At 37.8% G+C, this 18,462-nt stretch overlaps 3 protein-coding genes and 1 non-coding gene across 6 annotated transcripts; 1 reads left to right on the top strand and 3 right to left on the bottom strand.

Moving 5' to 3' along the window:
• Positions 1-2,357: 2,357 nt before the first annotated feature.
• LOC125219713 (cold-regulated protein 28-like) lies at positions 2,358-4,389 on the bottom strand. Of its 2 annotated transcripts, XM_048121758.1 has the most exons (4): positions 4,192-4,389; positions 3,519-3,665; positions 3,216-3,414; positions 2,358-2,864 (listed from the first exon to the last, which is right to left on the bottom strand). In XM_048121758.1, exons 2-4 carry the CDS (start codon positions 3,651-3,653, stop codon positions 2,767-2,769), a joined length of 432 nt encoding a protein of 143 aa, XP_047977715.1. In that variant the 5' UTR covers positions 3,654-3,665; positions 4,192-4,389; the 3' UTR covers positions 2,358-2,766. The 2 variants fall into 2 exon arrangements, 1 of the variants encoding a protein (XP_047977715.1); XR_007176190.1 differs by lacking the exon at positions 3,519-3,665 and having other exon boundaries at positions 4,192-4,387.
• Positions 4,390-8,581: 4,192 nt separating this feature from the next.
• LOC125217927 (protein DJ-1 homolog C) lies at positions 8,582-11,683 on the bottom strand. 2 transcript variants are annotated; one of them, XM_048119503.1, is made up of 8 exons: positions 11,430-11,683; positions 11,129-11,329; positions 10,832-10,981; positions 10,572-10,751; positions 10,161-10,238; positions 9,826-10,026; positions 9,448-9,585; positions 8,582-9,175 (listed from the first exon to the last, which is right to left on the bottom strand). In XM_048119503.1, exons 1-8 carry the CDS (start codon positions 11,649-11,651, stop codon positions 8,969-8,971), a joined length of 1,377 nt encoding a protein of 458 aa, XP_047975460.1. In that variant the 5' UTR covers positions 11,652-11,683; the 3' UTR covers positions 8,582-8,968. The 2 variants fall into 2 exon arrangements, with proteins under 2 accessions (XP_047975460.1, XP_047975461.1); XM_048119504.1 differs by lacking the exon at positions 10,572-10,751 and having other exon boundaries at positions 11,430-11,680.
• Positions 11,684-11,765: 82 nt separating this feature from the next.
• Positions 11,766-11,838, top strand: TRNAR-UCU. The gene has a single exon. It is a non-coding gene; the product is annotated as a tRNA-Arg (tRNA).
• Positions 11,839-15,012: 3,174 nt separating this feature from the next.
• LOC125220123 (transcription factor bHLH95-like) lies at positions 15,013-16,223 on the bottom strand. Its single transcript, XM_048122260.1, has 3 exons — positions 15,942-16,223; positions 15,303-15,659; positions 15,013-15,114 (listed from the first exon to the last, which is right to left on the bottom strand). The coding sequence occupies exons 1-3, from the start codon at positions 16,221-16,223 to the stop codon at positions 15,013-15,015; spliced, it is 741 nt and encodes a 246-aa protein (XP_047978217.1).
• Positions 16,224-18,462: the final 2,239 nt, after the last annotated feature.

Here is an 18,462-nt window from a genome sequence, read left to right as displayed (position 1 = left end):
TCTTGAGGATGTTATCAAACGAGACTCACCTCGCGCATGATTCAACATAATAGCAATCCTAGCACCGCTAGATATTAATCACCACTACCCAATATACCAGGCTTATTGGGTTGCGAAAAACCCGCACCATTTGGTAAGTCAAAGTAGTGCATAATCAATACCGTATGCTCAATGCTAACGTACATTGATTGAGAAATAATTTACGAGACCTCGTCTTTCAGTAGATAGCATAAAGACTGTCTCGCTGTTAGATCCATTCAGTGCTATACCACACCAATGTCATCTTATTTCAGTAAGGCTTAGAAATAATCGGACTGACATTGCAACCTTTCACGATAGGTAGTCTAAGCCTATCTAGGTTGTGAAATTATTCTTTTTCTTTGTTTAGAACTGACCGTGTTACCTTAAAGTGAACGACGCCCACAACCGGTCTACTAAAACAAAGACTTAGACTTTGTTAAGTTACTTATACATTTAAATATGCAATAAACATCCATTAAATGTAAAATATAACAATGTTATGACAAAAATAATCTGTTTATTCATTTGGAAATTAAAATAAGAGTTTTAACAGTATTCAATCACTCGAAAGGTGATTTCCAGTATACAAACTCTAACAAAAATTGCAGTGGAGATCAGCACAACGCAGATATGAACAAAACAATACAGAATTTATAAAAATAAAAATAAAAAATTGCTTAGGATTAAAGCTGAAAGTGAAACGAGAAGTGACATCAGTTGAACTACTTGAGCTGCTGAAGCTTTCACGTAGGGAAGTTAGCGATCTTCATCGACATTATATTTTCCCTCTCTTTTTTGTTTACATTACGTGATCATGATGTGCTTATTTATTTGTGTTTTTTTAAAGGCATTAATGACCGTAATTTAATTGTTTTGGCGCTACTTTGGTTGCCAGTCTAGGATATTAGATGCTATACTCTGTTTGTGTGTTAATTCACTTTTCTGTTTTGTTTGGAAAATAACCACGAAAATGTTATAATTTGAATGATTTAAGGATTTGCTTGAGATTAATCAAAAATTATTTACTTAAATTATGATGTGACTTTATAGGCATGGGGATCCCACTTCGAAACTACTTCGGCTTGCCTAAAATAGAAGAAAAGTAAATGAGATATTCTTTTACGGACATATTGAGTAGTAGTATATTAGTATAAGAGAGCCCCTATCGAAAATCTTTTCTGCGTCCACCTTTGAATATATTAAACGACAAGTTTATTTCATAACTTGAGAGATATAAAAATTGATAATCTTCCATGAGAATGCGAATTAAGACACTTTCTTTTCCAATTTCATGGGTCTTCATACAAAATTTAAAGTTATGATGATCATTTCTAATTTCAATCATAACCAAAATGCCATTATAAACATTTAATTAAAATTTGGAAAGTGAAAAGGCTCTGAGAGAAATAATATAAATGCTATTTCCTCCGTCTATTGTTCACATTTTCATTTTGGGTTATCCAGAGAATGTTGTCCACATTTACTTTTTTAACTCATGCTCAACTACTTTGTTAAATTCACATTTTGATATAAAACTAATACTCCCTTCGTCCCATAAAAATATGTCATATTTCCTTTTTCGCCCGTCCCATAGAAATAGTCCATATCCATTTATGAAAACATTTTTCTCCTTCTTTTTCCTTTATCATTTATGGGTCCTACAAATCCACTATACAATTTCAACTATTTTTTCTCATTCCCTCTTAATTTACCAATTACTTCATCCGTCCGTCATTAGGAGTCTCATTTCTTGGCTACACAGATTTTAAGAAATGTTAAGAAAAATGAGTGAAAAAAAAGTTAGTGGAATAAGGGTCCCACTTGTATATATTAGTTTTAAATGAAATGTGAGTGAAGGTGGGACCCTATTATCATTTATATTAAAAGTGAAACGGAATTCCTATTCGCGGACGGATTAAAATGGAAAAACGGGACTCCTAATCGCGGATGGAGAGAGTATACATTAAAACTCGTGCCGATCATAAATGACCTATTTCTATGAGACGGAGGGAGTATAAAAGTAGAAGCGTGGAACCCTACACTCTACTAGTAACTTTTTTATTCCAATTTCCTTCATATTTTTAAAACTCGTGCCTATCAAATGTAGACAATATTTCATGGACGATGGGAGTAATGCTGATTCTAGCTGCTGGCAACAAGCCAACAAGCAATGCTGAAACTTAGTTTTTGTGTGCAGAGAGCTTCTTGAGTTGATGCAAGCAGGGACTTTCTTGCTTTTTTTGATAATTATCAGAAACATAAAATGGTGACGTTCTTGAAAGAACGAAACACAAAACTAGATAATACTAGTACATCACAATTCTCACTAGCAAGAATCGGAAGAAAGGGCTAACATATTAGCCATTTCACATTAAAATATAATCTGTCCACCGATGAAGGGCAGTATAAATATATACATGACTCTTCGCCATGCACATATACAAATATTACCTACAAACAAATCTTACTTTTACACCAAATCTCGTCAAATAAACGAATCGATGTCGGAAGCCAAGATTATGGTATATCACATTACGCAAAACTTTTAAACAAACCAAACCTGGATCTGACTCCTAAATTTGGGCAAGACGAATATCAAAGAATAGCTGGCTAGTGGCAACCACTCTTGCGTAGTTGTCATCTTTCAAAAGCAGCAAATTTCAAGTTGGAAGGATGATGATGATCTCAAAGGTTAGCCTACAAGATTAGAGCTGTCATTTTTCTCTATAGAAAGAAAGAATTACTTCACTTATCCGCTAACATAATCTTCGTTCTTTTCACACGATATTCAGTATCTGAGTTTGACTGATTGTCTTCATCAACAAAATTCTGACCTGTACCCTCTGCAAGAATCCAATAACTTAAATCATATTTCTGCCGTTAAAGTAAAAAGAAAATAGACCAGGGCAAGATTCTGAATGACTCAATACAACACAAACTAGAAAGTGATAGTACATTTTAGAGCATGATTTGCACTGGACTCAACTCAACAGCACATCTTGTTCTTATGTATCAGTACATTGTTGTTATTAAAGCATGTATAGTCTTGTGCTCCCTAAAACTACAAAGTATGCATGAGATAGCAAACTGCCATATCACTCACACAGCAACAAACACTTCAAGAATTTATAAACTCCTTATTTGACTCAATATAGAAAAAGCCAATCTCATTGACAAGAATGAGTTCAAATCACCTCTATGGGAGTCATGCAAATCACAGTTAGGCTTAACAACTTCCCCAACATTCTCTGCTTTACAAAGCGTCCAAGGTTCTGGTGCATGAGCTGATATAGTAGGACGTTTATTATGGCCAATGGAATCAACTGAAACATGGGAAAGAGGATAACCCCTATTGCACTTAATCTTCCAACATCCATGCAACCGACCAGCCAACTGGAACACATAAATATCATCAAAAGAATTGCATATGCAATCATAGTAACAAAATGAAATGCTCCAGTATCATTAAATGTGTGCTTAGAAGTAATATTATGCACATTTATTTGATCTATTAGGGTAGTGCTTTTTTCTTCCCCGTCCTGATCAAGCAAACTAATTGACTGGTGCAGTTGTTTAACAAATGAGAGTTCCAAATGTTGGAGAAATAAGTTGTGCTTCTGATCAGTCCACATCGTGTTGACTTCCTGCAGGAACAATGATCATTCTTTACATAATTATGAGAGAGAGCATTTCAAAATAGTACTCCAATAAAATTCCTTCAGTTCCGTGTGCAATAAAGAGATTAGAACAAAGCGTAAAGCAAATCTTCCACATCTCTACGACCTGAATCTGAAACTCCCAAATCTCTTCTTCCACTATAAAATTTCGATATTATTCCAGATTAGGAGGAACCATCCATCAACTAGTCTCATTTACTAGTATTATACAAAATTCCTTCGCCCTGCTCCGCCTCTCCGAATCAACAGATAAATTTTGGATTTCATTCCAGATTGCAGATACAAGACTTGTTTTTCCCACACAACAGCACATGATAAAATCTGGCGGCAAACTCAGAAATCTACTATGAAACTATTGAAGTACTCCACATACTAAACATAAACTTCACCATAGAATAATCCTTCCCAATTTCTCACAGGAAATCAAAAGAATAAGTAAAAAACAAAGACCATCGCGAAGGGACGAAAATCGAGAGGGAAGAAACGCAATTACCGAGAATCGGTGCAAAATATGTTTGGAAATCTGAGTAGTCAAAGTGGAATAAGCACAAGAAATATCCAGCGTTGGCGGCGGAGAGCACTAGACTCAGTTTGTTTTGCTTTGCATATAAAAGTGCACAGCCAAAAGGGCGATCGTATTTGTAAATCGTCACACGGAAAGGGAAGAGAATTATAAGGGGGGAGAGAGAGGAGGTCGGTAGTTCCACATAGAGAAGACACTTGCGCGTAAAAGAAGGTAGGGTGCCACGTCAGATTTAAATATCTTCGGCAGTTGTGAGCCAGATGGAATATTTAGAGCATCTCCAATAGCGACTAGCCCATCGGCTAGCCGATTCGCGTCGCTAGCTAGTCGGCTAGTTGAACTATTGGAAACGGCCAGCCGCATTTCGGCGAAGAAACCGGCAAGCGCACGCCGATTTGATGGCGTTGGCTGCCATTGTGGCGTGTCGATCGGCCAGCGCCCATTTTTCATTTTTTTTAATTTTTTTTTGAAAAACTAAATATACGCGATTTTAGTTTCATTTTCATTTGCACCACTTGTTTTAACGAGTTTTCTCTCTCTCTAAATTTTTTTACAAGAGCAACATCGAGCGATGGACAACAACAACGAGTCCAAATCCGACGACGAGCGGATCTCGAGATGAGTCAAGGGTTTAACCTCCCTTGGCAACAAGTTGATGAGGATGATGGCGGGAGCGCAGGGGAGATGCAGTGGGGGATGTCGGGCGGGGGGCAGGCAACGCCAGGGTGGGGAGGTATGCCCCAGATGCAGCAGCAGATGCCGCAATAGATGATGGGGATGATGCCGGTATGGCAGGGAGGGATGCATCCCGGTATGCATCCCCGGGATGCAGGGGTCACCGGGAGGGGACATGGTCTATCGTCCCTCTCTTGATTTTTTGACGGCTTCGTCTCACACGTTGACCCAAGTGGAGACGCAGTTCACTGGGGATGACCTTTTGTCATTGCATGAGATGTGATCGATATCGGGGAGGCGGACACTCCTGTTCCAGCGGGTCGGGCCGCGGCGAAGAAGAAGAAGAAGACCAAGGGGAAGAGCAAGGTAGTCGGCGAGTCGTCGCGGCCCGCTATTCACGACACCCCCACGCGGAGGAAGTGGACGGATGATGAGTACGTCGGCGTGGCCAAGGCGTGGTTGTCGATTTGCGACGATCCGCTGGTTGGGGGAAGAGCAAGGTGGTCGGCGAGTCGTCGCAGCCCGCTGTTCACGACACCCCCACGCGGAGGAAGTGGACGGAGGATGAGTACGTCGGCGTGGCTAAGGCGTGGTAACGCATCGGAAGGAACTGCTCGCACGGAAAGGACTACAGCGGGGAGAAGTGCCGGAAGGGGTGGGAACGCATCGGGGCCGCGGTAGGGGACTTATAAGGAGTTCACCTTCTGGGAATGCTATCTGGTGGCTGAAGGACTCCGAGAAGTTCCGGGCGGGGTGCGACGCCGGGTGGCCGAAGAAGCAGAGGCTGAACTATTCCGGCGATTATAGCGGCAGCAGCCGGGCGGATCTCACGACCTCCCCCTGGATGCTTTGGATGCCGAGGAGTTTCCGTCCCCTCCATCCTTTGCTCGTCGCCCTCGCCCGGTTGGCCAAAAGCGGGCGCAACGGGCAGCGAGGGGAGGATCCCCCTATTGCCCCAGGAGGTCATCTCGGCACACCCCCCCCACGCGCGTACACCTTATTCTCGCGTCAAAAACGGAGGAACGGATGTACAATGTCTTCCAAGAGTGGAGGGCCGCAACTGACCCACGTAGAAGGGGTTTCTTCAATCGATGCTCGAGAACATGCAGGTGGATTTGGATGCCACGAGGGCACTAGTGGGGGGCTCAGACGTGGGCGCAGATACCCCGGGTGGCGGCGGTGAGGACGGCGGCGACGATAAGGAGTAGAAAACGGCAGGGCTCGTGTGTGGAAGCCCGTTTTTTTCTTTAAAAAAAATCATTTATTTTTTTTTATCTATATACCTTTTTTTTAATGAAATGAGTAAATTTTTCCGTATATGTCTCGTAAATTTAATTCCGTAATTTTCATAAATTTAATTCCGTAAATGTAGTTGGTTTTGAATTATTTTTATTGCGGCTAGCCTGTGGCTGGCCTCAAGCTAGCCTATTTGATTAAAATGCTGATGTGACAGGTGGAATTTTAGTGCTGATGACGTGGCAGAGAGAGTGTGGCTGGCCTATTGTCACTGGAGATGCTCTTAGTCCCATGAATTTCGATTCATAATTACTACAAATGGTGGTAAAGAGATCTACATTCCACCAACTCACCCCACTTATATATTATGTAAAACTAGTAACGTTCATATATCATTAACTTTCTCCTAAACTCTTTTTTTAATATTTCTTAAAACTAATATCGGTTCATATATCATTAACTTTCTCCTAAACTCTTTTTTTTAAATATTTTTTAAAATTAATATCGGATAGGAATGAAACTCCTATTTATAATTGGGTGCGTTATTGCGTATGAGACGGTTGTTGGTACTGATGTGATGAGGCTATGAGGGGCCCTTTTCGAACTTTTCATATCATCTTTAATACACATAATCATTTCTATCGGCCAACATTATATTTTATACGTTGATATTTTCCTTTCAATAATATACTTTATAAAGAAAGAAAGAAAAAGACGTAAAAAAAAAATGCAAAATTGGTTTATCTTCTTCAGTTGAATTGTATCTCAATTCGTAAGAACATTAATTAACTCTTTATCAGCAAATTAAGTCAACTATACCTGGACTAACAATAAAATCACGAGGGTGTTCGGTTTACAAGATTGTACGTTGAAATAAATATATAATGTGTTAGGTTAATGAGATTCAATCTCACAATTCAATCATAAATGGATAATCATACAATAATTAGTCATAGCTTACTCTCCGTGACTAAAATAATCTCACAACTCAATCCTAAATTATATCTTAGTATTATTTTATCTAAGAAACCGTACACCACCATAATATATGAAACAAGCTGTTGGAGACAGCGAGGTAGACGACAGCTTTGGATCGAATTCGAAGTCAAATCCTAATTGAAAGCAGGCACGGATGGTTCTTCCGGCGGTTAGTCCAGGCCTCGTCGCGAAGGATGTCCGGGGCAGGGACCACGAATTCTGCTTGTAGAGGGCCGAGGGGGCTCCACGGCGGAGGCGTGGTGGCGCTGACTGGGACATGGAGCAATAACTTTTAATTGGTGGGATGAGTTGTGTGGGTGCTGGACCCGTTTCGTCCGACGTGGCGTTTCTAACCGTTTTATGACTTTATCCACTCGCCTCGTATTGCCCAGATCCGGCAACGCTAGAATACTAGAGGTGTTCACTTTTCTAAATAATCAAATGATAATTATGTAGTACTATATCTGATAATAATAATAATTATGATTTTTAAGTCATTAGATTTATTGACCAATAATGTCAATATAAATTATATAATATCACATTTAATCCCGATTGACATTTTTATGAACCAAGTTAAAATATACAATAATCTCAGTTGACATCAATAATAGTATATTTTAATCTTGGTGGCTTATTCTCCGTATTCAGTCATTCATATTAGGCAGTATTAGTTGTTATCCACCAATATAGTGATACTAGTATTTTAGTATGACCCTTTACGTTAATCATTTATAATTTTTTCGGGAGTCTTAGGCTTAATAAATATTTTAGTATTTTAATTTCATTATTTTAAGAAAATTCAATCATTTTAATTTCTTTTATTTCTTTTTAGTTTTGTAGTATGACTTAATAAATATAAATGGTAAAATAAGAAAGAGAATAATATTCCCCCTCTTACTTTACTATTTCTTCAATCTGTGACCGGGACTCCTAATGGCGAACAGATGAAATAATATTTTTCTTCACTCTCGTGCTGAAAATAAATATCTCAACTAAATGAGTAATATGCATGATCCACATTAAAAGAGATATATTTACATCTCATTTTAGAGGGATAAAAAAGACACACCCTCATTATTTGGATGTATTTATCATAATGATCACAATTCAAATACAAATTGGATGTAATTATGTGATTACATTCTATGTCCATAACAATGTTTTTAATTTTCTTCTTTGATCGTCTATAAAAATCAGTCATTTTAACCTTTTATGCTTTTTCTGTCATAAATCATTTTGAAAGAATCTTTTTTTCACGATTTTTTTTTTGAAAGATAAGAATGCTCATTTCTATAGAAACTTTTTCGAACCATTCCCCCATGCCATGGAATATTTTTATTTCTTCTTTCGATAAAACTATCTCTATTAGTTGTTGTTTTTTTTTGAGAAATTAACCCCCCTTAACATAAATCAATCTCTAAGGAAATAATTCATTCGCAATATTCAGAAACTAAAGTATGCCTCAAGATGGAAGATGTAAATCATACTACTAGACAAATTATGTGAATCATACATCGTCGAAACTAATAAGGAAACTAATTCCAGAAAGGCCCCTTTTGGATTGCTTTCTATAGTAGACCATAAATCTAAGCAAGGATACCAACAAAGGTAGCAAAAAATAGAGCCAAATGAAGGAAAACAGACCGACTGATATATCCGACAATACTTCCATTTCCGGTGAGCATTGCTTCACACACGACAGGATGAGGGTACACCGCACCATAAGATCATCACTAGGGTCTAGGGCCGATCCGCTGATTCTTTAAATCCAGCATTTACACAGAACCCGAGCTTTCTCCACCCAAGAAGAAATAATGAGATGCTCATCATGAGTTTTGGATCATCTGGCGTCATCTCATCTAGGGTACTCAAAAACGAGACCCTCTGCCACACTCCTTGCTCTTGCTGACCCGAAAAGCTTACCTACAATAGCGAGTCCGAAATCCGTTGCAGTGGCAAGTCCCCTGCCAGTGATTACCTTGCCATCAATAACTACTCGGACACCACTCACAGCATCGTCAAGCATGCTCATGACGGAGGGATGAGCTGTTGCTTTCTTACCCTGTATAAGTTGAGCAAGTATTATAGTTTGACGTGTATTAGAAATTTAGCAGAAAACAAATCATGAAAGCAGAGAAGAAAACATACGAACGGATTGTCTACCCACCTTGTCACCATGTGTGCCGATTCAGACAGGGATTTTCATTAATATTTTTTACTTATCAAATACAATTACATGGAGATTAGGCAGCTATTCATATTAGCCATTCAACCCTAAGCCAACTCTTATAAGGATACAGCTGAAAGATAGAAATTGATTAAAGTGACTATTACCATTAGCAGTCCTTGTTTCTGAAGAATGGTAGGCGAAGAACAGATAGCTCCTAATATTCTTCCAGATAGTTGTTGTTCTTTCAACATTTTCTTTACAATTCTAGACCTCTGTAGCCGCTCAACCCCCAAAGTTCCTCCCTGAAATTGACAAGCGAGCATTGACTTAGGAAACACAAAAACAAGGCCAGAAGCAAATAATTCTTCTTTCATGTAGCTTGGGGAGGATTGAACATAAATAATGTAAACATGCAAAAGATTGAGTTGCACGATTCCTGGCCATGCTCCAACAGCAGATAAATATGAAGATGCAAAAGAAGCTAAGACATAGTTGAAATCACATGAATGAAGAAAAGGGTGGTATGAATTTTGAAACCTTACAGGCAGGATTATCAGATCATGAACTGAATCTGCAGCAGCGCTAATCGCCTTGTCTGCCATTATTTTTGTTCCACTGGATGCTACAACCTGCAACGATTTTTCCACTGAAGCAACTACAACATTTGCTTTTGCTCGTCGTAGAATATCTACAACGGTCACCACTTCAATTTCTTCACAACCATTAGCAATCGGAATCAGAACCTACAACATTTTCCAAAACCAACATTTGAAGTTCTTTAAATGCTAAATAAATCGATGAGAAAGTTAAATGATAAAAAGATTCAAGTAGTGATTGCAGAAGATATTAGGGTATCATAGGTAGCTAAAATTCTTACCTGAGGAGGGTGATCAGAAGACCACGAAACTTCGTTAAACTCTTCCTTCCTAGAGTTACCATCAGCAGCATTCAATAGCTGTCCAACGAGACAAGAAAAATATTATCTCAAGCTGATAATGCTGAAAGCAAAAATACAATTTTATGAACTAGCCAGAAAACAAAATAAAATTTCCAGGACAAGAAAACTTTAGCAGCTCTTCACCTAAATTCTATTTGGTTGTTGATAATTGCAGTATATCCAGCTCTGAGGTGAAATACAACATTCAATTTTGAACTACATCATAATTAGACACATACTTAAAGAATCACATTTAAGATGTCCTTAAAAAAGTAGCTAGGCTATTATAATGCTTATGACATGCATATGTTTCAGTTATTATCTAAACGAAGGTGATTCAGATACTCTTACCAAAGTGGCAGCAATTTCCTCGGTCACCAAGGCACCGAATAGCTGTTCCACTAGCGACAGAGAAAACTCAAAACAAGTGCCAGGGCCTCGACTAGTTGTCAGCTCTCCCGAAATTTGTAAATTTGATTTAACGGACCAAAAGGTGGGTAGTTTGTCCATAAACGCAGGGTGACAAGTTGTCTAACCACATATACTATGAGCTCAAACGTACAAAGAGAAAGAATATAAGTAAGAGTTGGCCATCAAACAATTGGAATTACCTGTTTCCTCTTAAGTAGACCCCAGGGCAAAAGTGCAACCGCTGGAGCAGCACAAATTGCAGCATATAACCTCTTTGCCTCCGCCTGTTTTGTTGTTATATCCCGAAGAAGTTGGCAGTCCCTTAAGCGTGCAGAGCCTGGCATTCCTCCCTAATCACACACAACAAAGTCTAGTGACAACCAGGAACTTCAAATATTGTATACCAATTAGAACAAAACCAAAGCTATATAACCAATAAAGCTCAAATGAAAAAATCAATTTCAAACAGATAAACAAAAGTCAGTATATAAACACACCGGCAGGGCAACAAGATCGAAGGTCTGATCAGAGCAAGCAGAGATAAAGGCGTCAGCGAGCAGTCTGGTGCCACCAGCAGCCTCAACCTCCAGCTGCTCCTCGACGGAAGCCACCGTAACATGGGCTCCTGACCGCCGCAAAACATCAATCATTATCACCGCTTCCATCTCTTCCGTTCCGAACCCAATTGGGACCAGAACCTATCACATAGCATGTCTCCTTACAAGGGGCTGAACAATTATAGTGTAAAAGACAACCAAACTAGCAGTAAGAAACTTTAAAATCTTAGTCAAATGGCACCTTCTTCAGAGGAGCTGGAGACAAGGTCTCGGGAGTTGGTGAGATAATTCCGGTGGGTTTTTTGGAGCGTTGTTTAACGACGGGTTTCTCCTGCGTTTGACAGTTCCGTATTGATCCATAAACCGACAAGGTTGATGATATTACTGCGGCATAGACGGCTACCGGCTTCTTCGGAGCCGCCACCGGAGAAAGAGGCGGTAGTGTTAGTGACCTCAGCGCCATTTTTTTTTGGTTATCTTTGCTGAAATTGCTAATCTATCTATTCTTCTATTTTTCCCTTTTAGGGGACACATATTTTATAACTTTGTAGGATAACAAGTAAATTGATGGACAGTAGCGCCCGTGGCCTAATGGATAAGGCGTCTGACTTCTAATCAGGCGATTGTGGGTTCGAGTCCCACCGGGCGTGATCTATTTTTACTCAAAACCGGAAATAATTGTAGGGAGGTCATCCCCACCGTGACTTGGTCGGATTTGGCCGGCGGCTCCTAGTCGCTGGCCACCAAATGTGAGGAAGACCGAGCCAACCACCGTCCTCGGGCGCGGCAGGCTCGTCAGCCAAAGCTGCCGCTACACGACAAGGTCGGCAGCCTGGCACCAGCCTGCGCCTGATCCGCCTTGTCTCGACATGCTTTGTCTCGACTTGCCGGTCAATGCCAGCACGTGCCTCGGAAGGCACGAGAGTGCAGGATCGGCGTGGACCACACGTGCCCTAGTCCACGCGCCAACAAACTTGGGGCAGTGTGCGCACGCGCTTAGTCCTAGTCACGCGCGTGGCAGACCGCGTGGCTTTTCCATCCCGTACTGGCCTGCTTCGCCCGACCATGATGCGGAGATGGCTTGGTCAAGGCCGTAACAAACCAAGGGTCTTTCGACACCTTGAGTTCACCACCTACCCCCTCGGTGTATACACGTCATATGGACGGGGCCATGTGCTAGACGACACCCCTGCCCGAGGTCAACCAAGTACTTCCCTACACACACCGTGGCGATGTCAAGGCCCACTCGTGGGATTCCCCGTCAAGAGTTCCGACCGCAGCCAACCTTGCTTGGTCCTGCTCAAGGTTGATATTAGGGCATGATCCAACTCCGGTATGGAGTTTTTTGTAATAGTTAGACTAGATGTTAGGCTAGTCGACCATGGGCTTGTCCATGGCTTTCCCGCACCTAGATTCCATGTATAGGGTTAGGTGTGTGCGGATCCAACCACGAGGCCACTGCCCTCGTGTGACTTCTTGTACCCCCATTTCCTTGCACTTTTAATTTTACCTATTGAAACACCAAAAAAAAAAAAAATGAAAGGGAAAAACAATTGATATCTACGTTTGTAATTTGTATTCAAATAAATCTAAGTTTATCACCACCCAACCATCCACTTTTTTAATATTTAATTCATTTTTATTTTTTTTACATCATCAATATTCATCCAACCTAATCAAATATAATTTCATGGTTTATTAATGACCACCCAACCACCCTATTATATATTTATTTTTTCATAATATTATTATTACATGAAATACTTATTATTGTAAATATGAAATTTTATCAATAAAGGAATCTAAAAAATATGAAATTTTATCAAACAAGGATTATAGGAGGAGAAAAGATGATATATTTTTTGTATGCAAAACTATAGCAAATATGGTCTCTATTTATAAAGGAAGAAAAATCATGAATTTTGATATAATTTTTTATATTTTTTAATATAATATACTCCATCCGTCCCCGATTAAGAGTCACACTTGCATTTCTGCACTCGTTTCGTAAAAATGATAATAAATAGTTAAAGTGGAAAAACGGTAAAGTAAGAGAGAGAATAATGTAAAGAGGACTCTTCTCCACCTTATTCTCTATCTTATTTTACTATTTATCGACTTTAACTATTTATTACTCCCTCCGTCCCCGATTAGGAGTCATAGTTTGACCGGGCACGGGTATTAAGAAATGTAAATAAAAGTTGGTTGAAAAGTTAGTGGAACGTGGGACCCACCTTTTTATATTGGTTTTATAATAAAATGTGAGTGAAGTGAGTTAGTGGAATGTGAGACATACTTACCATTTATGGTAAAAATGAAGTGTGACTCTTAATTGGGGACGGACCGAAATAGAAAAGTGTGACTCTTAATGGGGGACGGAGGGAGTATTATTTTTACAAAACGAGTGCAGAAATGCAAGTGTGACTCTTAATCGGGGACGGAGAGAGTATTAAAGATATATAAATTATAAAAAAAAATAATATCTAAATTTGGCACAATCTCATTGAATGAAGGGATGAAGACCAGGCAGTTGCTGGATTGGGGTGAAGGAGGCCACGGTCTTGGAGAGAGGGGGACCGCTCCATTCAATGTTTTTTTAATTCAAAGTGAGGTGGCGGTCGACCAACCAAACCGATAAACATAGTCTAATGGGTAGTGACTTGTGAGTCCATTTTGTAAACTGAAAGTTTCTGTAAGAAATGGTTCAAAAATGAAAGAATTTCTATTTCTAGTAAATTGATGGAATAACTTTAATTATATTATACTCTTCTGTCCCAATGCAGTTGGATCGTATTCTTTTTTTGGATTGTTTCAAGGTAGTTGAGTTATTTATTCTTTTGACGAAAAATTTATTGCTCTCATACTTTATTCTTTTTTCATCTCTCTGACTTTATTCTCTCTTCACTTTAACATTTAACACATCAATTTCTTAAATCCCATGTTCAAAAGAAATGCTTCAACTATCTTAAGACGTAAGGAATATAATACATACATAGGAAAAAAATTATATCATAAAAAAAATCATATACACTAGTCCAACCCATCATAAATTTAATACAGATAAAGGAATTAAGTAAGGAAGTGAATTACGTGAGAAGTACTTGAAAAGTAGAAAATATCTCTGTTATGCATTTTAGCTATATTTGAAGTAAATTTAATTGCAACATAGCAAAAGGAATCAAGGAAGTTTTCATTGGTCAAAATTTATAACTTCGATAAATTTCATAATCAATTTTATTTTATAAGAAAACATTAATTGGAGCTCAAAACGGTTACTTTTTAAATGTGACTCCATTCTCAAAATATGTGCAGCCCCTTCACATCATTCAATTCCAGCAATTTAGTCTTCAATTACATTGGTTTGGGAAGGGCTCAAATCTGTTATCATTAATATTCAAAAACTTTACAAATAGAAAAAATATGAAAAAAAAATCTTGTTTGGGAAGGCTTAAGCACTTCCATCCCTCAACCTGTGTCCGCCTCCGAAGTTTTCTTCTAATTGTGTTTAAATTTAATTTGGAGCCCAAGCTGCTATCCTATTCTCATTATAATTTGTGTGTTGGCTGTTGCATCCATTCAAAAACGGATTTTCTAATACTAATACATCTTGTTTATAGTAAAGTAGGCGTATTTCTACTTTTGGCGAACTATAAGATGGAAACTTGAAGCTTCTTTGGCCAACATATATATAAGTAATTCATAGAATTTAAAAATAGAACTTGAACTAAGAGATTCATTACATAATTAAAATAAAATCATGAACGATAGTCGAGATAACCTCTCAACAAACATGAAATGAACCTAAGGAACAGATATTCCTTTATTTAGGAATTAATCCAAAGCATGAGCTCATCTGCAACTTGCTTGTAGGTTTCTTCCACAAGAAATGGTGCCGCCTCTGGGAACTGCTGCGGAACTCCATTTGCCTGTTTCATTCATCAATCAATTTAACTAAATGCAATCACACAAAAATAAACACTTTCATGAACAAGAATTGCCAGATGACTTTGTAAATATTCTCGTTCGCAACATCAAAAACCCTAATTCAATCATGATATGGTTATACTATTGTTTAGCAGATGTATGTACGGGGCAAGAAAATATAATGTCTTACACGGACGTGAAGCATGTAGATGCCGGAGGAGACGTGAGCAGAGACAAGGTCGAGGTTGTACTTGTCGATGAGAAAGACAAGATAAGTGATTGTCCTGGGCTTTGTAGGGCTGCAAACAACATTGATATGGGCATCAATCCCACACACACTCACCACTACATTTGGATAACTCAATGTTGTGAAACTAGCATTCAGATTTGCTACTAGAGGCCTTTGCTGGCTTGTCGATGATTGGGCGCTGAGATTAGCATTTCCGCCTTTCAGTTTCTTCTCCTTGTGCTTTTCCAGATCCTCCACAACTCCCCGCAGATGCTTGATGTACTCCACTGCTTCATCAACTATGCTCGTTTTGTCTGCCTGCATCCATCCAAATTGATTTCTTATATATATGTACCTATCCACTTAATCTGTTGGTGTTGATTGTTCTAATTAATTGATTCCTAGATCTAAAAATCATAAATTGAATGAAATTGATGATGGCATAACATTGCCAAATTAAGCAAACAATAATCCAGTATTTATGTTGGATTGTTGATATTTGGCAGACAACTTGAGTTAGAAGATTCTTCCTTGAACCATAAACAGTTTAGCTAGAGTCTTAAACAATCATTGGAGTAATTTAAATGAGTTTAAGTTTACCCTGGGATGGAGGTGAGGCATCAAATCATGAAGGATAACAAACATATCTCTCATCTTCTTTCTCCTCTCTCTCTCGATCTGTATATGCAGGTCGTGATCATCAGAGACACTCACCCTCTTCTTCCCCTTGTCATTCACCCTCTGTTGCTCTTGCGCGGTCACTATCCTGCCGCTGTCAATCAGTACCTTCCCGCCGTTGTCTACAACGGGCAGAACTGGAAACGTCCACGATTGATCATCGTTCCACAACAAGCTGTTGTCATGCTTGCCTTCATCAGCCATGGCTCAAGTTTATGCAGTGATGAAGAATGGAGAATTAGGGAAGGGTATTTATAGAGGGAGAAAAGCCATGATTCGATGAGGACTCAATCATAACCCACATGCCATTACTGGCTTCAAAACAGCAAATATAGCTAAGCAACATCTTTCCCTCAATAATGTATTTTTACATTTCTTAACACTTGTGTGTGAATTCTAGAATCACATATTTTATTACTGTGGTATTTTATTAAGAAAGCTCCCAAATATTTAATTATGAAATCGATGATGTTTGTAATATAACATAACGAATTCAGTATAAATAAAAGAGAGTATAATGTAGAGTTCAAAATTCACCACTTCTTTCTATTACTGAAAAACGAAAATTACAAATAAAAACACCATAAAAAGAGGAAAAGCCTAAATTCATATTTAAAAATGAAAAATTACTTTTTCGAGAAATATTTTGTGCAGTTGCTAAAATTCTATAATAATACTACTTACCATTATAAGTTTATTTTGTACTTTATGCTCTAATTCGTAATTGCTGAGGTGTCTGAAACACGAGATTTACGTTTTATTTCATACTATAAAGTACTATTTCTATATTCCATTCAAGTGACACGAGATTTAAGGTAGACTAAAGAGAGAAATTTATATCTAAATATAGAGAGTGAACAGATAAACTAAAAAGAAAAAATAGACATATTGAATAGGATGGCAGAGTACAATTTTAGATTTAAAAGTAATACTTCCTCCGTTCCATAGAAATAGGTCATTTGAGATCAACATGAGTTTTAATGTATAATTGGGAAAGTAAGAGAGAAGGAGAAAAGTAGTTTGAATTGTGGGGAGCATAAATAAATATGGACTATTTCTATGTGACGGGCAAAAAAGAAAATATGACCTATTTATATGGGACTGATGGAGTATCACTGTGTCAATTCTAAACTATGCTTTAGGTTTTATAGAAATAGACATTTACTGCAAAAAAATGCCGTTCACCGAGCAGGTACCGTAATAGTTGGTAAATAAGCTCTATAATACGATCATCACTAACTTACCGATACCTGAGTAACAAAATTATGGAGCATGTCATTGTGCTCGGGAAAATAACGACCACTTTCAGATGAATAAGTGAAGACAACTTACTAAGCACCAATATACCTAGTTAAATAATTTTTGTTTTTTAACATAGTACTCCATTTATTATCAACCTATTGATAAGTCAAAATACTAATATATATGCAATATTGTATTCTCAATGTTATCTATAAAGCCTACCATTATCAAATCACTTAATTATAGTATTAATTGATATTTCGAGGCTATCGTTTCAAACTATATCTTTAAACATGATATGCATGTGTATATATCGAAATTACATGCATATATGGAGTAAGTTTTTATAACAAAAATGAATAAAACCCCTCGGTTTTGGTTTATTTAAATCAAATTGGGAAGCTAAATTTACAGGTCGTATCATTGAATGAACAAAAAGTGTTATGAAATGATTAAGTTATTATTTCTTATAATAATTAGCTAGGGTATTCATATTATTTGTTTTATATATTGTGTGTGTAGTGACATATAGAGATGATGGAATTTGGATGATAGGGATAATCCGCAAAGCGATTCTGTTTGACTTAGAGTGTTTTATGGCTAATGTTTGTGTTTCTGCAATCATTAAATTTTGTCCATTTTCGTGTCTATATTTGTCACTAATCTAAGTACTAACCCTAATCAATCACTTGCCTAATACAACCTCTATAGATATTACGCGTTTCATAATCTAAGCTAGAGTGGATGCATAATATTTTTTTGATAAAGAGTACTGTATTTTTTAAATTTTATTTGAAAATATATTTATAAGTAATTTAAATTTTTTATAAAGACTTTTTCATTTAACAAACAAAAAAAATGAAAAAATTAATCATGGCAGGGCTTCAGCAGATGTATTAGTAGATGTTTGAAGTGATCGACCGAGAAGCACCTGCACGATATTTCTTTGAGTCCGCCGATAAATTAACTATGTGATACACCAGGTATATATGTTTGGGGTAAATACACCATTCATATAAATTATTTCACCTTTGTTTTATATTACTACAAAATTTGAAGTTTACATAGATCATATAAAAAGTTTCATTCGTGTTTCAGTTTAGTACATTCTTTTTTTTTGTTTAAACGGTGTTAGCTCTTTGTCTCGTGAAGTACAAATATGGTGTTGATTTAATTGGTGCTGATTTAAACGGCACGACAT

Source organism: Salvia hispanica, chromosome 4, assembly GCF_023119035.1.
Source record: "Salvia hispanica cultivar TCC Black 2014 chromosome 4, UniMelb_Shisp_WGS_1.0, whole genome shotgun sequence".
Classification (NCBI taxonomy): domain Eukaryota; kingdom Viridiplantae; phylum Streptophyta; class Magnoliopsida; order Lamiales; family Lamiaceae; genus Salvia; species Salvia hispanica.
Note: the sequence above shows the minus strand (reverse complement) of the source record. Positions and strands in the feature narration are given on the sequence as shown.